The following is an 18053-nucleotide window of genomic DNA, read 5'->3' on the forward strand; positions in this document are numbered from 1 at the left end:
GACTCGCCAGCGGGTGGCACTGCAGGACAAGGAGCCAGGCATTGCTCAGGCGAGCACCCTTCAGACCTGGGCGAAAGGACCAAGGGGCTGCTGGACTCCAGCGGAGGATTCAAGAGTGGTGCTTCTGGGGCATCTCGTCACAGCCCTTGCAAGTCCCACCAGCACGTGGATTTCTCAATGCTGGGCCAAGGGACTGGATAAACAAAAGAGATTTTCTCTTAGCTTTTGCTGGCGGAGCCCATTCTTTCGCCCTTGGCCCAGGTCCTTGGGAAACGGTGCGGTGGGCCACCTACCTATGGGGATCTCTCTCCATAGCAGGGTTTGCCCTCTTCTTTGGTGGATAGAGCCCAATTTCTTGTTCTTCAGGAAACTCTTCTGCCTCCTGATATGCCCCCTTCACTGTCCATAGGGGATTTCAGAGCAGAACAATGGGCTCATTCAAAATTATCTTGATCTTCTTATATCATCTGGGCACAAAGACTTTTTCCCCTTTGAACATCCAATTTCCAGTGACTTGTTCCATCCTACTTCCATCCCTCAAGAACTCACAAGAGTTCTGGTTGTTCCTTTTTAGTGCGCTTTTATTAATAATATAATGAAAAACAATAACTTGCATTTATCCCTTGCTTAAAAGTCAGATCCTATGCTGATCTCCACATTAAAGAATTTATTTAATTTAACTTTAGGAAAATTCCCGGGATGTGTCAGGCTCCTTATTTCACAGATGAGGCACAAAGGGGTTAGGAAACTAGCTCAAGTTCACACAGAAATCATTTGGAGGAGCTGGGCTTCATGTTCTTATCCACAACTGGAGTAATATTACCTGCTGCTGTCCTGGTTCCATGACCAGCCAGCCCCTTTGGGCCCTCCCCTGCTCCCACACCAGGTTTTCCTAGCTCCAGGTGGCTGTCAAGATGAGTGGGGATACTTGTTTCTCCCTGGTTCACTTAATGGGAAAAGCATTTTCAGGGATGGGATCATGCCAAGGCCCTGGCTAAACCAGGTCCTGGAAGGGGTTGATGTATGGCATTTCTATGGAATTGGCTTCCAATGGGCTGCAGTGGTGGGTATGTGTATGTGTGTGTGTGTGTGTGTGTGCACGCATATGTGTGACTGATAAGAAACTCAAATCTGTGACAAAGTAACAGTTTGGGCTCTCGATTAATCACAGGACTCAAGGTGCGTGTCCCTAACAAGGCTGCCAGACTTTCCCTGCCTAGCTTGCAGGCTGTGGGGTCACTGGACATGACAGACATTCATGTGATCCATCATTCCACAGACATCACTGAGCGCTTACCATGGGCCATCTGATGTGTGGCCTTGAACAAGACTTAGATCCCTGATCCCATGGAGCTTCCCTTCTACAGAGGGAGAGAGGCAGTAAATTTTATGATGGGGATCGCTGTTTATGGTAGAGACCACCATTCTGCTGAGAGTAAAAGAGGATGGTGTGACTCTAACTGATATTATTTCGGGAAGACCTGAGAAGGGGGCTTGGCTTAGCAGAGTCAAGATCTGAATGACTAGAAGGAGCAGGAATGTGGCAATCTGGGGCCAAAGTATTCTAAGCAGAGAGAAAAATAAGCACAAAGCCTAAGGCAGGAGTGAGTGTGCTGTGGCGAGAGGGTAGTGAGGAAATGGGCAAGAGCTTCCTGATGAAGCCAGAGGAGTGGGCTGCAGGTCCCTCACCAAGGGTTGTGCAGGCCCTGGAGAGGAGTCTCCTCTCCAGGATTCCACTGGAGCTGCTCTGTGAAGAGGGGTAAGCATGAAGGAGGGAGTCCGGTTAGGAATCAACTGCGTCTATTCAGAGATGACGAGGGCTTGGGTTTAGAATGGTGGGAGTGAAGACGAAGAGAAGTGGACCCAGGAAATGTGTTTGGAGGTAATGTTGACAGGGGTTGTTTTTTGATGGATTAAACATGGCAGGTGAAGGAAAGAGGGGGTGAAGGTATTTGGCTTCAACAACTTGATTGATGGTGGTTTCCTTGACGAGATGGGAAAAATGGAGGGAGAAGCAAGTTTGAGGGGAGAAATAAAATGTTCTGTCTTGGCCGTGTTGGTTTAAGAGGAGTATCAGACACCCAATTGGAGGTGTCAAGTGGGCAGTTGGATAAAAGAGTCTGGATTTCTGGGGAGAGCTCAGAGCTGAAGAGAAACATGTGGGAGCCCTCAAGTGGGAATAGTATTTAAAAACTTGAGAATTTGCCTGATTCAGTAAGTTGTCTCCTGGAATATCTGGGAGAAAGTAGTCTACCTCGAAGGGTATACTCATAGTAATGTCATCACCTGAAGTTTGGGGTTGTTCCCTCCCTAATTAAAGGTTTTCTGTTTTCAAGTTAACACCTGAGAGGAGAATGACAAATAGCATTTTTAATTTAAAATAGATCAACATACAATTTGTTGGGACAAGCCAAAGAATATGCAGAAAGATTGAGTTAAGAAATGTCCAGGAGTTTGGCTAGATTCTTTGGTCTGCCTACACACCCAGAAGGTTCTCTCTTTGGGAGGGGGTTGACTTTGTCAAGCCATCCATGGTGGAGGTAGCCCATCTTGGCCCTCCTGATTGACAAGATCCAAGACTAAGGAGGCAGGAACAGGCTCTGCACAATGACCCATTAGCTTTTGTTGCCATGGGGTCCTAGAGAGAAAAAACTGTCCTGGTGAGATGTTGGACACCCCAAAAAGAGCAATGAAAACTCATGTTTGGAAAATAAAACCAGGGATTTCAAAGCATGTCGCTGTCATGTTTTCTGCAGGAAAAACAAGGGTCATTCTAACATTTAACGGGCAGAGCTGTGGGCTCTACCCTTAGCCTGGAGTCTAAAAAACTGCCATGTAGTTTGGGTTTGTCTTGTCAGGTGAGGGCTTGGGAAGACAGGCAGGATGAGCCTGCGAGGAGGGGGGTGTCCAGGCAGAGGAGCGGGTCTCTGGGGGCTCAGGTAAGACCAGTGATGGCTGACCTAAAATGGGTGGGGAGCTCTTAACAAAAATAATCTAAAACCTAAATCTGAGGTACTTCCAGAAGCAGAACCCCAATAAAAATGGGGGAATGTCTTATGTGAGTTGGGGCAAGAAAGGTGAATTCCTTAGGGAGTTTTCTACTGTGTCGAGAAGGTTTTTCATGGAAGACAAGGGTCTAGGGGTGGGTGTAGTTGCCCATCCGCAGGGTCCCTTGGCGGACAGCATACTCTTCCTGGCAGGCTTTGAATGCTCTCTGGCGATCGGCCTCAGTGGGAAACGTATCAAGATGGCGGCCTACCTGTGAAGGGAAGGGAAGAGCGGGTCAGTGAGGATAGGTGCTCTGTGGAGAGCATTCCGGTTGCTCCCTTCTTCCTCGCGTCCATCCCTTACTTCAGTTTTAGAGTAATAATAAACAGTAGCTGTGACTTATTGAGACCCTTCTATGTCCCACCCACATTCATCCTAAAATGCTAATGATGGAGTATTGTGACCCTTATTACACCAAGGCTAGGGAAGATGAGGCACCTTTCTCAGAGTCATGCAAGCTTGTGGCCGTGCTGGGGTCCTCCTCAGGCACGCTGACTTCCTGCCCCATGCCGTTTCACCTGCAGTGTCCCTTTCAAACAGTGGCCCACCCCACAGAACCAGCTCTCCTGGCCTCACGTTTGTCCACACCTGAACTCTGTTTTTCCGTTGGTTTCCCCCTCCACTTCCCTCCCCTCTCCCCCATTCCCTTTACACCTCCTTCCCCCTCACTTCCTCCCTTCCACTCTCCTGTTCAGACAGACTTGAGTTTGAACCCTGGCCCTGCCATGTATTGCTATGTGCGCTGGGGCAATTTCCTTCACCTCTCTGTTTTTTCATTATCCATCTGGTATTTGTTGGGGAGACTGGAGATATTACATGCAAAGAGTACAGCACAGCCAGCTCTCAATTCCTGGCCTGTAATTATTATAATTACCTCTTCTCTTCTTTTTGGTCCCTTTTCTAATTATTGTTTTTTTAATCTTTTTATGTACATTAGGGAGCACCACATTTGTCTTTTAAAAGAGCGTGTGGGGAAGTGGATTTGGCTCAACAGGTAGAGCGCCTGCCTACACATGGGAGGTCCAGGGTTCAAACCCAGGGCCTCCTGACCCATGTGATGAGCTGGCCCACACGCAGTGCTGATGCACACAAGGAGTGCCGTGCCATGCAGGGGCGTCCTCCACATAGGGGAGCTCCACATGCAAGGAGTGCGCCCCTTAAGGAGAGCCACCCAGCGCGAAAAAAGCACAGCCTGCCCAGGAGTGGCGCCGCACACACAGAGAGCTGACGCAGCAAGATGACATAACAAAAAGAGACACAGATTCCGGGTGCTGCTGAGAAGAATGCAAGTGGCACAAAAGATGACACAGTGAATGGACACAGAGAGCAGACAACTGGGAAGGGGAGGGGGGAGGCAGGGAAGGGGAAAGAAAGAAATAAAAAATAAATCTTTAAAAAAAAAAGAATGTGTGTACAACATAGTGCCTACTGCTGGTCCCTGCTTTCACATACAATAGGTTCCCAAGAAACTCATCTTAAAGAAAATCTCCTGGGGTGAAAACTGTCCCATAAATGGTTAAAGAGGGAAAGAGGCGCAGAGTGAGTGCTGGTGAAGCATCCTGGTACCAGCAGTGAGGGACAGAAGGCAGCAGAGCGCAGGGGCCGCCTGCGTGTCATAGTTCTTTTCATTCCGTCCAGCCCATTCCTAGGGACGATGTGTAATAAACATTCCCTAACAACAAACTGGAGCCACCGTGAAGTGGAACCTACTAGTGGAACCATGATTAACAAGCCCGAGCAAGCCACCCTCTCCCAGGGGGCCTTTCTGGTGGCTGTCAGCACCCCTTCATTGGAAGCTAATCTCGCTCCCCCCCTGCCTTGGTGGCAGTCGCTCGTGGGAGTCAAGTGGCTGATACTCGATAGCGCCAGAACCAGAGTTCAAGGAAGCATCGCCCTGACTCTTCTGAAGAAAACATGCAAGGGAAGCAGATCCAAGGAGTGGGAGCTTCTTCAGTTAAAATTTTATGCAATCAATATTTCAGACTGCCCTTCCTTCTCAAGAAATGGTAATGGATGATAACTCTCTGTCTCCTGGTGTCCACTGTGTCAGTTACATCCACCTCCAAGTGTGAGAAAATTTGACTAGTTAACTGAATGCAACACCCTTTCCAAAAAGAATGGCATTTTCTCCTGTAGGATAACCTAAAACAGGGGCAGGGTGGGAAAGGTTCAGGTTCACCTGTTCATTTATGCATCAGTCCATCCATCCATCCATCCATCCATCCATCCATCCATCCATCCATCCATCTCTTCATGCAACACCTATTTACTGAGCACCACTCTGTGCCAGGCGCTGAGAATGCAGCAGTAAACAGGAGAGACTCAAGCCCTAGCCTCATGGAGCTTCCAGTTGAGAGAGGGAGAGCAGATGTGGAAGGATAATTACACAATTTCATTACAATAGACAGAGCAAAAGCGTTGGGTGTGCAAGGAGAAGAAACAGCACGGACTCAGCTCTTGCCGGAATCAACAGTGGCCTCCCCGAGGAAGAGCTATTTAAAGAGAGCCTGGAGGATGCACAGGCATTTCCTAGGCAAAGGGCACAGCACATGTGCTGACCCTTGGGCCCCACAGGGCTCTGCTGGCTCAAGGTGTGAACCAGGCAGCACAGCTGGAACATGTTTCATGAGGGGATGTGGGGACTGAGTTGAGGTCAGGGAATGGGCAGGGCAGGCTCCCTTTGGATTTCGCCAGAACCACTGACAACACTGCCTCGTCTATGGAATACAGTAGGACCTGTGCCCTGGGATGGTCACAAAACTCTTGCCAAGAATCCTGGTGAGGGTCAGCCATCCAAGACTAAATACCTGGTTTTCAACCCATTTGGATCAATCAAACCATGATGTTCTCATCTCAACCTCTGGTTACAGAGAAATTTCCAAGGGGTCTCAGAAAAGTTGCAGAGAAAAGAGAAGACCTACAAATTGTGCAGGAAGATAGCCAACCAACAAAAGGCTTCTAGGGTACACTTTTGTGTCCCCTCTGGCAAGTGATGGCTTGATTTTTACACCATGACACAATATTGCTGACACCTGTGGTTCCCAGAAGACACCTAGAGATTGGCTGGCACGTTGAGTCTCTGGCGACCTCATGGGCACTCCAGCTGACCCAGCTGCCCTGCCAAATGCAGGCTGTGTTTTCTCCACAGGATCCTTGGTGGCACTGAGATGGGCAGTTGTTTTGTCACTGGCAGCTGGTCACTAGTGGCCCTTAACAGGGAAGCGTGCTCTCCAGTGCATGCCTCTGCCACCTCCACACATCCCTCTGTGGCCCCCAAACCTCTCCCAGAGGGTCTCGTCATTTGGGAATGGTGGGTGGTACAGATGTTAGGGGACTCCTTGACACTTGCTCTCATCTCCTGAGGAGGCAGCAGGAGAATCAAGCCCTTAAGGAGCTCCTCAGCTCAGAAGTAGTCAAGTTTACAGCCAGCACATGGACAGAAGAGAACTCTAATTAGAGACTTGCTTTTTATTTTATTTTTGTCCTTTTTTTTTGGTCTTTATTTTTTTAATGTTACATTAAAAAAATATGAGGTCCCCATATACTGCCCACCCCCCTCACCCCACTCCTCCCATAACAACAACCTCCTCCATCTTCATTGAGCTTGGTGAATACATCTCTGAGCACTGCTGCATCACATGGTCAATGGTCCACATTATAATTTACACTCTCCCCCAGTCCACCCAGTGGGCCATGGGAAGACATACAATGTCTGGTAACTGTCCCTGCAGTACCACCAAGGACAGCTCGAAGTCCTGAAAATGCCCCCACATCACGTCTCTTCTTCCCACTCCCTACCCTCAGCAGCTACCATGGCCACATTCTCCAAATCAATGCTACATTTTCTTTGATTACTAATCACAATAGTTTATGAATAGAATATCAGTAAGTCCACTCTATTCCTCCATCCTGTGGGCCCTGGAATGGTTGTGTCCACTCCACATCTATATCAAGAGGGGGCTTAGATTCCACAGGATGGTGGATGCAATTCTCCTGCTTTCAGTTGTAGGCACTCTTGGCTCACTGGTGTGGTGGTTGACCTTCTTCACTTCCATGTTAGCTGAGTGGGGTAAATCCAATAAACCAGAATGTAGGAGTTGCTAGTCTGTTGAGGCTCAGGGCCTGGCTATCACATGGACAGTCCAGAGATTCAGGTCCCCTGGGTATACACTAAACCCCAGCACCAACCACAGGTCCGGTAAAAGTAACAGGAGAGGCTTGTGAACAAAGATCACACCTGAGTTCAGCTCCATCACACAGAAACACAAACTCCAAAGTAGGGCCAACTGACATGGCACTGAACTTCATCTGCCATGAACATAGAATGTGTGGATCTCTGTAGCCCTCAGAAGAACCAATACCTGGGGTTGTATCTACTTTATCTATCTCTGGGTCTCTGCTGAGATGTGTGTAAGGGCGACCCTCTGATAACCTCCTGGCCCTTTTTTGGAGACTTATTGCCATATAAACTCATTTGTCCTTTCACACTTCCCCCTTTTATTCAGGTCAAAAAGCATTTTTAACTTCTGATATTATATGTAGGCTGAGAAATTCTGCTGGTCTGAGTTGACCCTTTTATTCAAGGTCATTTTCTAGTTACATCATCAGCTGGTACTTGGTAGTAATCCCTTGGTGCCAGGGAGGCTCATCCCCAGGAGTCATGTCCCATGCTGGGGGGAAGGCAATGCATTTACATGCTGAGTTTGGCTTTGAGACTGGCCACATTTGAGCAACATGGAGGCTCTCAGGAGGTAACTCTTAGGCACCCTGCAGCTCTAGACCTTGTTCTTATTTCAGGCGCATGGGCTCACAAGCATAGTCATTAGTATCAAGGGCTCATTGTTGGACCATCCTTCTTTTTTGGTCTTTGCTGTTGCACTTGGGGGACTGTTGCTGTTCCACTAGGGAATGTGATCAAGCTCCCCTCCCCTGACTAGGAACTTTTTAAAATCTCCATTTATTTAGAAACTTTGGCGAGGCAGAGACATTCACTCATTCATCCATTTTTAAAATATTTATTAAGTACCTACTGTGCATCAGGAGCTACCAAGCAAACACCCCTTGTACTTCAGAACTGCAAGTTTCATTCGTTTCTAAAGAGATGTTTTTGGTGAAGCGGACTTGGCCCAATGGATAGGGCATCCGCCTACCATGTGGGAGGTCCGAGGTTCAAACACCGGACCTCCTTGACCCATGTGGAGCTGGCCCATGCACAGTGCTGATGTGTGCAAGGAGTGCCCTGCCACACAGGGTATCCCCCGCATAGGGGAACCCTACATGCAAGAAGTGCTCCCCGTAAGGAGAGCTGCCCAGTGCGAAAGAAAGTGCAGTCTGCCCAAGAAGGTGCCACACACACAGAGGGCTGACACAACAAAATGATGCAACAAAAAGAAACACAGATTCTCAGTGCCCTTGATAAGGATAGAAGTGGTCACAGAAGAACACACAGCGAATGGACACACAGAGCAGACAACTGGGGGGGGGGGTGGATATTTTTTATAAATAAAAAATACATCTTAAAAAAAAAAAAGAGGAGTTCTGGGCATAGGAGGCTTTCCTCAATGGCTGACCACACACATTCCAGCACCTACTGTGTTCTTCTCAGTAGCACTGGGCTGATGCTGGGAGAGGCAGAGAGCATGTTGTGGGTGGTCTCTGACATTGATGAATTGCCATTCCCACTAGAATCTTCTGGCATGAAGTCCTACAAGATGGGGAGTTTAAGTGAGAACTCAGCCCAGAAGCTCTGAGACAGGGACTGCACCTGTCCTGTCCTCAGGGACCCCCAGGGTCTGTCAACAAGGTTGAACAGATGACCAAATGAATGAATGAATGAAACAGGCACCTGGCCTCAGGTAGTCAGGGAAGGCTTCTCAGGCCAGGTGTACTCACATGTATCCTGAAGGATTGGAATGAAGGAGGTGGGAAGGAATTTGTAATAAGAGAAAACAGTGTCAGCAGAGGTGGAAGGGGGCATGCACCTCCTGGCCTTGGCACAGCGTTGGGGCTGGGGGTGAAAACCAAAGGGTGTGCTTAGTGGCTGGGTCCTGTGGACTCTGAAAGGCTAATTCATGCAAAGGCTTAGAACCTGCGCAGATGGGCCTCTAGAAAGAGAGGGAAAATTGGGCCTATTCTGAACTCATCAACTCATCACACCCTGAAACAGAAAATGGGGAGTCCATGGAGAAGAGAGCTCTAGTTCTCAGAATGCCAAGGAGCCGGCATCCCCTCTGGAAAACAGCAATGTTGTGATAAGAACAGAATTGCTATTTTTAGCACGGTGCATTTTATACAAGCCTTAAAACGTCTCTGATGAAGAAGGCACCATCATCATCATCTGCCTTTTACAGATGGAGAAACAGAGGCTCAAAAAGGTTAAACCACTCACCTAACGTCTCACAGATTGAACCCAGGGCTGTGGGTCTCTAAGCGGAGAGCTCTTAATCACTCCACTACAATGGTCTCTTAGCATGTTTATGTGAGTCCAGTGAAAGTCATTGCTGGGAAAGTTGTGGCTCCTCTCCCACATGCACTCTCTGTCCTCCTAAAAATAACAGCTCATCTAGAAAGGAGTATCCTAATCACAAGTCAGGCTCCAATCCTGTGTGTGGTCACGACCCTACAGATCCTGGGAGTGGAAGGATGAAGTGCTACAGAGCAAGGAATTCCTTCTGAGATGCTTCTAAATTAAGCCATCTGCGGTCTGTCTCCGCCTGGAGCTAAGAAATTGTAACAGCTTTGGCAGGAGACAGCTTTGCTGAATGGAGCTCTGAGTTGCTCTAAGGTCAATGCAGGTAAATAAAAGGCAAGTGCCACGGCCTGCCAGCTGCCCTGGGAGCCGAGCACAGCCAGCTTCTCCCAGGTTGGCAAAAGCACCGGTCCTGTTTGAATGGGGAGCATCTAAATAGCATTGCATAAATAAGGACCAAGGAGGGCCTTTGTCATGCAATACCCTGGTGATACGCTGATGAGCTGATGATCGAGGTGGACCTTCACTCACATGGACCCTGCAAGCTGGTGTAGGAGGCAGTCGCTTAGTACACCATAATGGGGAAGCGGACTTGGCCCAGTGGTTAGGGCGTCCGTCCACCACGTGGGAGGTCCGCGGTTCAAACCCCGGGCCTCCTTGACCCGTGTAGAGCTGGCCCATGCGCAGTGCTGATGCACGCAAGGGGTGCTGTGCCACGCAGGGGTGTCCCCTGTGTAAGGGAGCCCCACGTGCAAGGAGTGCGCCCTGTAAGGAGAGCCGCCCAGCGCGAAAGAAAGTGCAGCCTAAGAATGGCGCCGCCCAGATGGAGAGCTGACACAGCAAGCTGATACAGCAAGATGATGCAACAAAAAGAAACACAGATTCCTGTGCTGCTGACAACAGAAGTGGAAAAAGAAGACCCAGCGAAGAGACACAGAGAACAGACAACTGGGGGGGGGGGGCAGGGGAGAGAAATAAATAAATCTTAAAAAAAAAAAAAGTACACCACAATGTAATTATTTAATAACAACATACAAGAGTTCTTCAATCAGACTGTGTACTGGGGGAACTCTAACCCCATTTAGGGGACCAGGAAGGCCACTCTAGGGAGGGCAAGTGAGCTAGCCACAGGAAAAAGAAGTGCAGAAGTGTTCCCAGCAATAGGGATCAGCAGGTGCCAAAGCCTTGAAGTAGGAAGAGTTTGGGTGAATTCGAGGAAATGAAAGCAAACCAGTGTAGCTGGGGTCAGTCAGATGGGGCTGGGGAGGTGAGCAGCAGCCAGATCTCAAAAGATATTTGTATTGGATGCTCCTGCAGAAAACTAACACCTTCTCTTGCATAATGTCATTTGCCTCTCTGCAGCTGGACTGGAATAAAAGATTCCCAGAAAGTTAGGGTTTCCTTTGAGTACAAATCACCCACAATGCAGATGGAAAATCTGAGGCCCAAGGGGGAAAGCAAATCTCTCGGGATCTCCCATGAGCCCTTGGCAGAGCTCAGGCCTGCAGCCAGCTCCTGCCTCCCAGCCTTCTGTCTACATGAGCTCTCTTCTTTGCCCCCTGGGATCTAAATCCTTGGGCTCCATTTCCTAATTAATTTGAAAGTGTCTGCGCTTTTCTGAGCTTCTTTCAATGAACTACCTTTTCATTTGATTGATGCCCTTAATTGTACCTTTGAACTTTCATGAATTTCTGCTCTTATGTCCTTCTTTTTTCCCCCCTCTCTTTGCGTTTATTCTGCTTTTTTTCCCCATAGCATCTAGAGTTGTCTGCTTAGCTACTGATTTTTAAAAAAATCTTTCTTCTTTTCTAAATACATAAATTATAGTGTTAGCAACTGTAAATTTCCTTGTAAATTTTCTTTTAGTTCATACCACAAGTTTAGAGCATATTTACTTTTGTTCAATTCTAAATACTTTCTAATTTCTTTTTGGATTTCTTGTTGATCCCTATGTTATTTGTAAGTATGCTTTTATATTTCCAGACAAGTTTATTGGTTACATTTAGGTTACTAATTTCTAATTTAATCTCTTTAGTGTCAAAAATAATCTGCATGAATTGGCTCCTTTACTATTTGTTGAGGTTTGCTTTGTATACTTGCTTGAAAAGTCTGATCTACTTGCAACAGAAAATCTGTATATCGAGTGAACTGGCACCATAAAAGAGAAATTACCCATATGACCTGAGTTAGGGGATAAGATGTAGCCATTGTCTTTTCATTTATTGATTCATTGTTTCCCTCAATGTTTATTTATTGAGCATCCACTAAATGCCAGACACCACGGTAGGCACAGGGATATAGCAAAATTTTTAAAAACCTCTGCTCCCATGGAGCCAGGAAACTAGTAATAAAAACATAATTACACAACTATTAATTCAATTGGAGTTGTACTAAGTACTATAAAAGAAGTACAAGATCTGCAAGCATTTATAATGCAGAGAATCATACCCATAATTTGGCTCCAGAGAAAGCTTTGCTGAGGAAATAACGTATAAGTAGATACACAAAGGATAAGGCAGAGACGAGCAGGTGAAAGTAGTGGCCCCACACCACTAGAAAAATGGGCAGAATAAATGAACAGGCAATTCACAGGAAAAGCCTGAATGGCCAACAAATACAGGAAAGATGGCTAACCTAAAGAGAGTATAATAGGGGAATAGCACATTTTAAAGCAACAAAATACCATTTCACAACCATCAGATTGATAGTAATAATAATAATCTGGCATCAGAAGAGGGAGCTTCCATATACAACTAGTTGAGCTGTTCATTGGTACAAACACTTTGAGAGGGATATGGCATTAGCCAGAGAGGCTATGCCAATTAAGTCCATTTAGATATATACTTGGGAGAAACTTTTGCACTTGTCCACTAAAACATGTGCACAAGAACGCTCCTTGGAACGTGACAGTGAACACTGAAAACACTGCATGTCCAGCAGTAGAGGGACTGGATAAACAGAAGGTGGTAATCCAATCATACAATGGAACACTGTGTCAGTTAAAGTGAATATTCTAGAGCTGCAGTGTCCAATAGGATAGCCAATAAGCACATGTAGCTGTTTAAATTTAAATGGACAGAAATTAAAATTAAAAAGTCAGTTTCTCAGTTGAGCTAATCATATTTCAAGTACTCAATAGCTGCATGTGGCTAGCTAGTGGCTACACTATTGGACAGTGCTGAAACACAAAGTTTGCATAATTATGGAAAGTTCTATTGAATAGTACTGCTCTAGAACTATTTGAATTGACATGTATAAATCCCAAAAACATAATGTTGCATGGAAAAAACATTTGTAACAGAATGATATGTAAGTATATGCCATTTATATGAAAAATATAAAATACACAGTGTTTCCCAGGATAGCTCAAGGATATACGTGAGTTCTGGTTAAATAGAAAGACTTGGAAGGAAATGATGTGCATGGAAGTCATTCCTGGGATTGCTTCTGGGAGGAAGGGGATTGAGCATGGGGAGGGAAGGAGAAAGGATTTCAGTTTTATCTATTGGGGATTATTATTATTATTAATATTTTTTAAAGATTTATTTTTATTTTTTCCCCTCCCCTACCCCGCCCTGCTGTTTTTTTGCTGTCTGTGTCCATTCACTGCATGATCTGTATCTATTTCTCTTTTTTGTCTTCTCTTCTCACCTTTCTCCTCTAGGATTCAGAGGAATTCAATCCTGAGGGCCTCTGATGTGGAGAGAGTTTCTCTGTCAATGGCACCACCTCAGTTCCTGGTCTCTGCTGTGCTTCGCTTCAACTCTCCCCTTCGTCTCTCTTTTGTTGCATCATCATCTTGCTGTGTGACTCCTTGCGTGGGCACTGGATCACTGTGTGGGCACTTGGCTTGCTACATGGGACTCGACTTGCCATGTGGGCACTGGCTCACCACGTGGGCACTTGGCTCACTGCACGGGCACTCGGCTCACCACGCGGGCACCGGCTCACCACGCCGGCATGCTTTCTCTTCTTTCTCACCAGGAGGTCCCAGGGAGTGAATCCGGGTCCTCCCATATGGTAGGCAGAGGCCTTGTCACGTGAGCCACATCTGCTTCCCTATTATTTTTTTTTAAATCTGAAAACACATAGGGTAGAGCTTGGGAGAGGTATCTAAGGGGTGAGGGATGTGGGTCCTGAGAGACTGGGTGGAAGTGTCCCCCACTCCAGATACACAATTTAGAAAGAGTTACTCTGTCTTATGAGTTTATCAGAGATTTGTGTATGATTTCATTTTTCGAAAATTAGTTTTTATGTCTAAGAGCTTCCCACCCCCCACCTGAGATGGCTCCCTCATCTGTTTCCTTGTTGGTTTTGCTCATTGTCTGCACTTGTTGTCTGCTCATTGTCTGCTTGTTGTCTGTTTGTTTCTTCTTTAGGAGGCACTTGGAACCGAACCTGGGACCTCCCATGTGGGAGGCAGTGCCCAACTGCTTGAGCCATATCTGCTCCCTGCTCTTTTTTGTTGTTGTGTTTGCTCTCTGTCTGCTCATTGTTTGCTCATTGTTTTTGCTCGTTGTCTGCTCATTGTTTTTGCTTGATGTCTGCTTGTTGTTTGTCTTCTTTAGGAGGCACCAGTATCTGAACCTGGGACCTCCCATGTGGGAGGTAGGTGACCAACTGCCTGAGCCACATCTGCTTCTGTCTGATTCCATCTTGAAAAAGAGTTTTGCTGGCAAACATAAGAATCAGTGGCCTGTGACATTGGCTTGTCCTAACTTTCCCTCCTGATGGATCCTCCTATTTCGTGGGGTTTATGATTCCTCCCAATGCCTAAGAAAATATCCAGATCTAGAGGTTCAAACTAGAGGTAAGATACGGTTATTTTCCCAATTCACTTTGTGCCACCGACCTTTGCCTAGACTGAATGCTAAAGGGTGAGCAGCATTTTGCTTTCTTTGCTGTCCCTCTTCCCTTGGTTTCTATCTCCTTCAGCAAGAAGCCTTTGCTGCAGGTGGGGAAAGAGTAGCCACAGCCACGGGGCTTTTTACAGCAGAAGGGTTGTGGGCTTTCCCTTGAGCCCCCTCACCCAGTGTCAGGCCTCGCTGTTTTACAAGCCATCCCCAGCGACGTGGTGGGACGTGGGGCATGACAGTCAGGAAGAAAACAAACCCACCACTTTACAACCTTTCAGACCCCTCACCCAATCCTGCTGCAAGGGTGGCTGGGCCAGCTGACCCTTGGGTCTCCTCTCATTCACACCATGGACATCAAATTTTCCAGTGCCAAGTCTGTGGACCAAGAGGACAAAAGAGAGGATTTGAGAAAAAAGTAGCCAGTTTTAAACAAATCTGTCAGAGAGCTAAAACAAAACAAAACAAAACAAGACAGCCATAATGATTTTAGTTTTTTGTTTTGTTTTGTTTTGTTTTTTTGTCTTTGTTTTTAATGACAATCGCTCAGATGACTGGGAGAGAGATTTTGCTTTAAAAGATTGAGAGGCTGTCTCCTCTAATGAGAGGCACTTGAAAATTATGGATCAGTCCCAGGTCAGTAATTTCTGTCAAGTTCAGGGCAGCTGGAGGTCAGAGGCCCCGGTAGAACACAAATCCATGCAAGGTATCATTGGAAAATAGGCTAGGATCCTAAGCTCCGCTGTAGCAGGTTTGTATTTTAAGTAATTAACGAGGGTAACAATCTCTCTGGAGACATCTGGTCCCCTAAATTATCATTCTGCTACTGGCTCTAATTTCTCTGTGGTCCAAAAATAGATGGAGCAAGGACAAAAGGCCACGACCCACCTTGCTGACACACGCTGCATTTTCAAAGAACGTCCAAACTTGTGCCCAGAGAACAATCTTCCTGCTTCCCCACATGGTCGAACGTGGGTTCTAGAATGGCAATTACGGTGAACAGTGGTCGGGTGAGAGGGCAGAGCAACAACCCTCTGAGGTGAGCATGTCATCCCCAGCTGACAAGAGAGGAGCCTGAAGCCCAGGAAAGTTAAGGCACCAACCCAAGGACACCCAGCTGCTCAGTGCCCAAGCCAGAACTGGAATCCAGGTCTGTGCGAACATAGGGTTCTTGAAACTTACAGGGGCAGAAGGAAAGATAGCTACTAGTGACTTTGAAAATGAGTATCATGTTTGCTCTGTTCAGAAGCCATGCAGATATCTCTAGATCATTCTCAAGGATTAACTAAGGGTAGTCAGCAGCAGTGAAATCAAATGTGAACAAAGAATGTGTTGGCAAGAAGGCAGTAGATAAGTAACATGGTAACACCATCCCCAGATGGGGTGCGCATCTGAATTTCCCACTGAGTTGGTGTCCATCTCTGCATCTTCAGCCTGTAATTTTAATAGGCTTTAGATAAATGAGAGTCGTAAGGGAAAATTGGGGGGAATTAGGGACACCCCAGACCATCCCTAACCATCTGAAGCCATGTCATAGTGGTCAGTTATCACACTGTTCTAGATTTCAGAGACAGAATCTGGGCTGTGATCACTCAACAGACTCAGACAGCTATTTTTTTTCCTCCCAAATGGCCTGACTTTTCAAAACAACTTTATTGAATAGATTTGCCACGTGTCCTTGCAATACCACTACTGGGTATATATCCAGAAGAACTGAAAGCAGTGCCACGGACAGACATCTGCACACCAACGTTCACAGCTCCATTACTCAAGATTGTCAAAAGTTGGAAACGACCCAGATGTCCATCAATTGATAAATAGATAAACTGTGGTCTATTCATACAATGGAATATTATGCAGCTATAAGAAGAAATGAGGTTATAAAGCATATGACAACATGGAGGAAACTGGAGGTCATTAATGTTGAGTGAAGCAAGCCAGACACAGAAGAACAAATACTGTATGATTGTGCTACTATGAACTAAATCTATTGTGTAACATATTGTATGACTCCATTTATATAAAATGTATATGTAGAAAATGTATATATAAATCAATTTATAAAGATGAAAAAAGCAGCTTTATAGAGATATAATCCACATACCTTACAATTCAATCATTTAAAGTGCACAATCCAATGACTTATTCACAGTGTCGTCTGACCATCATCAAATCTAATTCTAGAACATTTTCATCACCCCAAAAAGGAACCTCATATCCATTAGCAGTCACTCCCCATTCTTCCCTATACTTCAGTCCCTAGCCAACTGTTCTCTATAGAACTGCCAATTTGAGCATTGCATATACATTTCATGTAAATGGAATCATACAATTTGTGGTCTTTTGTGACTGGGTTTCTTTCAATTAGCATGATGTTCTCAAAGTTCATCCATGCTGTAGCATGTATTAATACTTTATTGTTTGTACTGCTGAATGACATTCCATTGAATGGATATAGTACATTTTGTTTACCCATTCATCATTTGATGGACATTTATTTTTTTCCTCTCCAAGTCTTGGCTGTTATAAACAGAACAGCAATGAACATTTGTGTGCAAGTTTTTGTTTGAAGACTTGTTTTCAATTCTTTTGGGTATAGAATTAGGAGTGAAATTGTTGGGTCATATGGTAATTCTGTGTTTAACTTTTTGAGGAACTGCCAAAACTATTTCCCCCAAGCAGTTGCACTGTTTTATATTCCCACCAGTAATGTATGAATGTTCTAATTTCTCCATATCATTGCCAACACTTACTAAAGCCATCCTAGTGAGGTGAAGTGGTATCTCCCTAGTGGCTAATGACATTGAGCTTATTGGTCACTTGTATATCTTCTTTGGAGAAATATCTACTCATATCAAATATCAATAGACATTTGGAGAACGTCTGTTCATGTAGGTCTATTTAAAATTGGGTTATTTATCTTTTTATTTCTGAGGCATAGAAGTTATTTCTGTATTTCAGATACAGATATATGATTTGCAAATATCTTCTCCTATTCTGTGGATGTCTTTTCACTTTCTTGAGGGTATTGTTTGTAGCACAAATTTTTATATTAGGATGAAGTCCAATCTATCTATTTTTTTTTAGTGGACAATTATTTTTCATTGTCTGCTTGTTTTTGCTCATTGTCTGCTCGTTGTCTGCACGGTGTTTGTTCTCTTTAGGAGGCACTGAGAACTGAACCTGGGACCTCTCATGTGGGAGGTGGGTACTCAACTTCTTGAGCCACATCTGCCTGCCTTTAGTGGACAGTTTTTTACCTCCTTTCTGTAAATATCTCAATGTAGCATTATCAACACAAGGAATTTTAGGATGTTTAGCAGTTTATTTAAATGGTCCCCCTAAAGCAGGCATGGAGAGTAGGTGTCATTTCACAAACCAGCTCTCAGAGACTGATGGCAGCCAATAGCAGTGTTCTGTTACATAATATGCTCAGACTGAATCGAGGCTCATGAAAAGTGTGCAATGATTGATTATCAAGATCTGCCACGGGCACAGGAGGGAGAGGATGCCATTGTTTTTCTCTAAGAGATCAAAACATAGTATCCTGTGGTGACGATGATGAATACAGACTCAGAAACCGCAGGGAGAAGACATCCCTGTGTTCATCTGCCCTTAACTCTCTCCTCTCCTCCAGGTGACCTCGGGTCACCTGCATCTGGGATGACCAGTGGATAGGTGAG

The 18053-nt window shown here is 45.6% G+C and overlaps 1 protein-coding gene across 1 annotated transcript in view; it reads right to left on the minus strand.

Moving 5' to 3' along the window:
• Window positions 1-563: 563 nt before the first annotated feature.
• CFAP77 (cilia and flagella associated protein 77) overlaps window positions 564-18053 on the minus strand; it is a 146621-nt gene continuing 129131 nt past the window's right edge. Inside the window, exon 6 of the mRNA XM_004475990.4 lies at window positions 564-3259. Coding sequence (XP_004476047.2) covers window positions 3137-3259 — 123 coding nt within the window. The 3' untranslated portion in view covers window positions 564-3136. The remainder of the gene's footprint in view (window positions 3260-18053) is intronic.

This window comes from Dasypus novemcinctus, chromosome 8 (genome assembly GCF_030445035.2).
Source record: "Dasypus novemcinctus isolate mDasNov1 chromosome 8, mDasNov1.1.hap2, whole genome shotgun sequence".
NCBI lineage: Eukaryota > Metazoa > Chordata > Mammalia > Cingulata > Dasypodidae > Dasypus > Dasypus novemcinctus.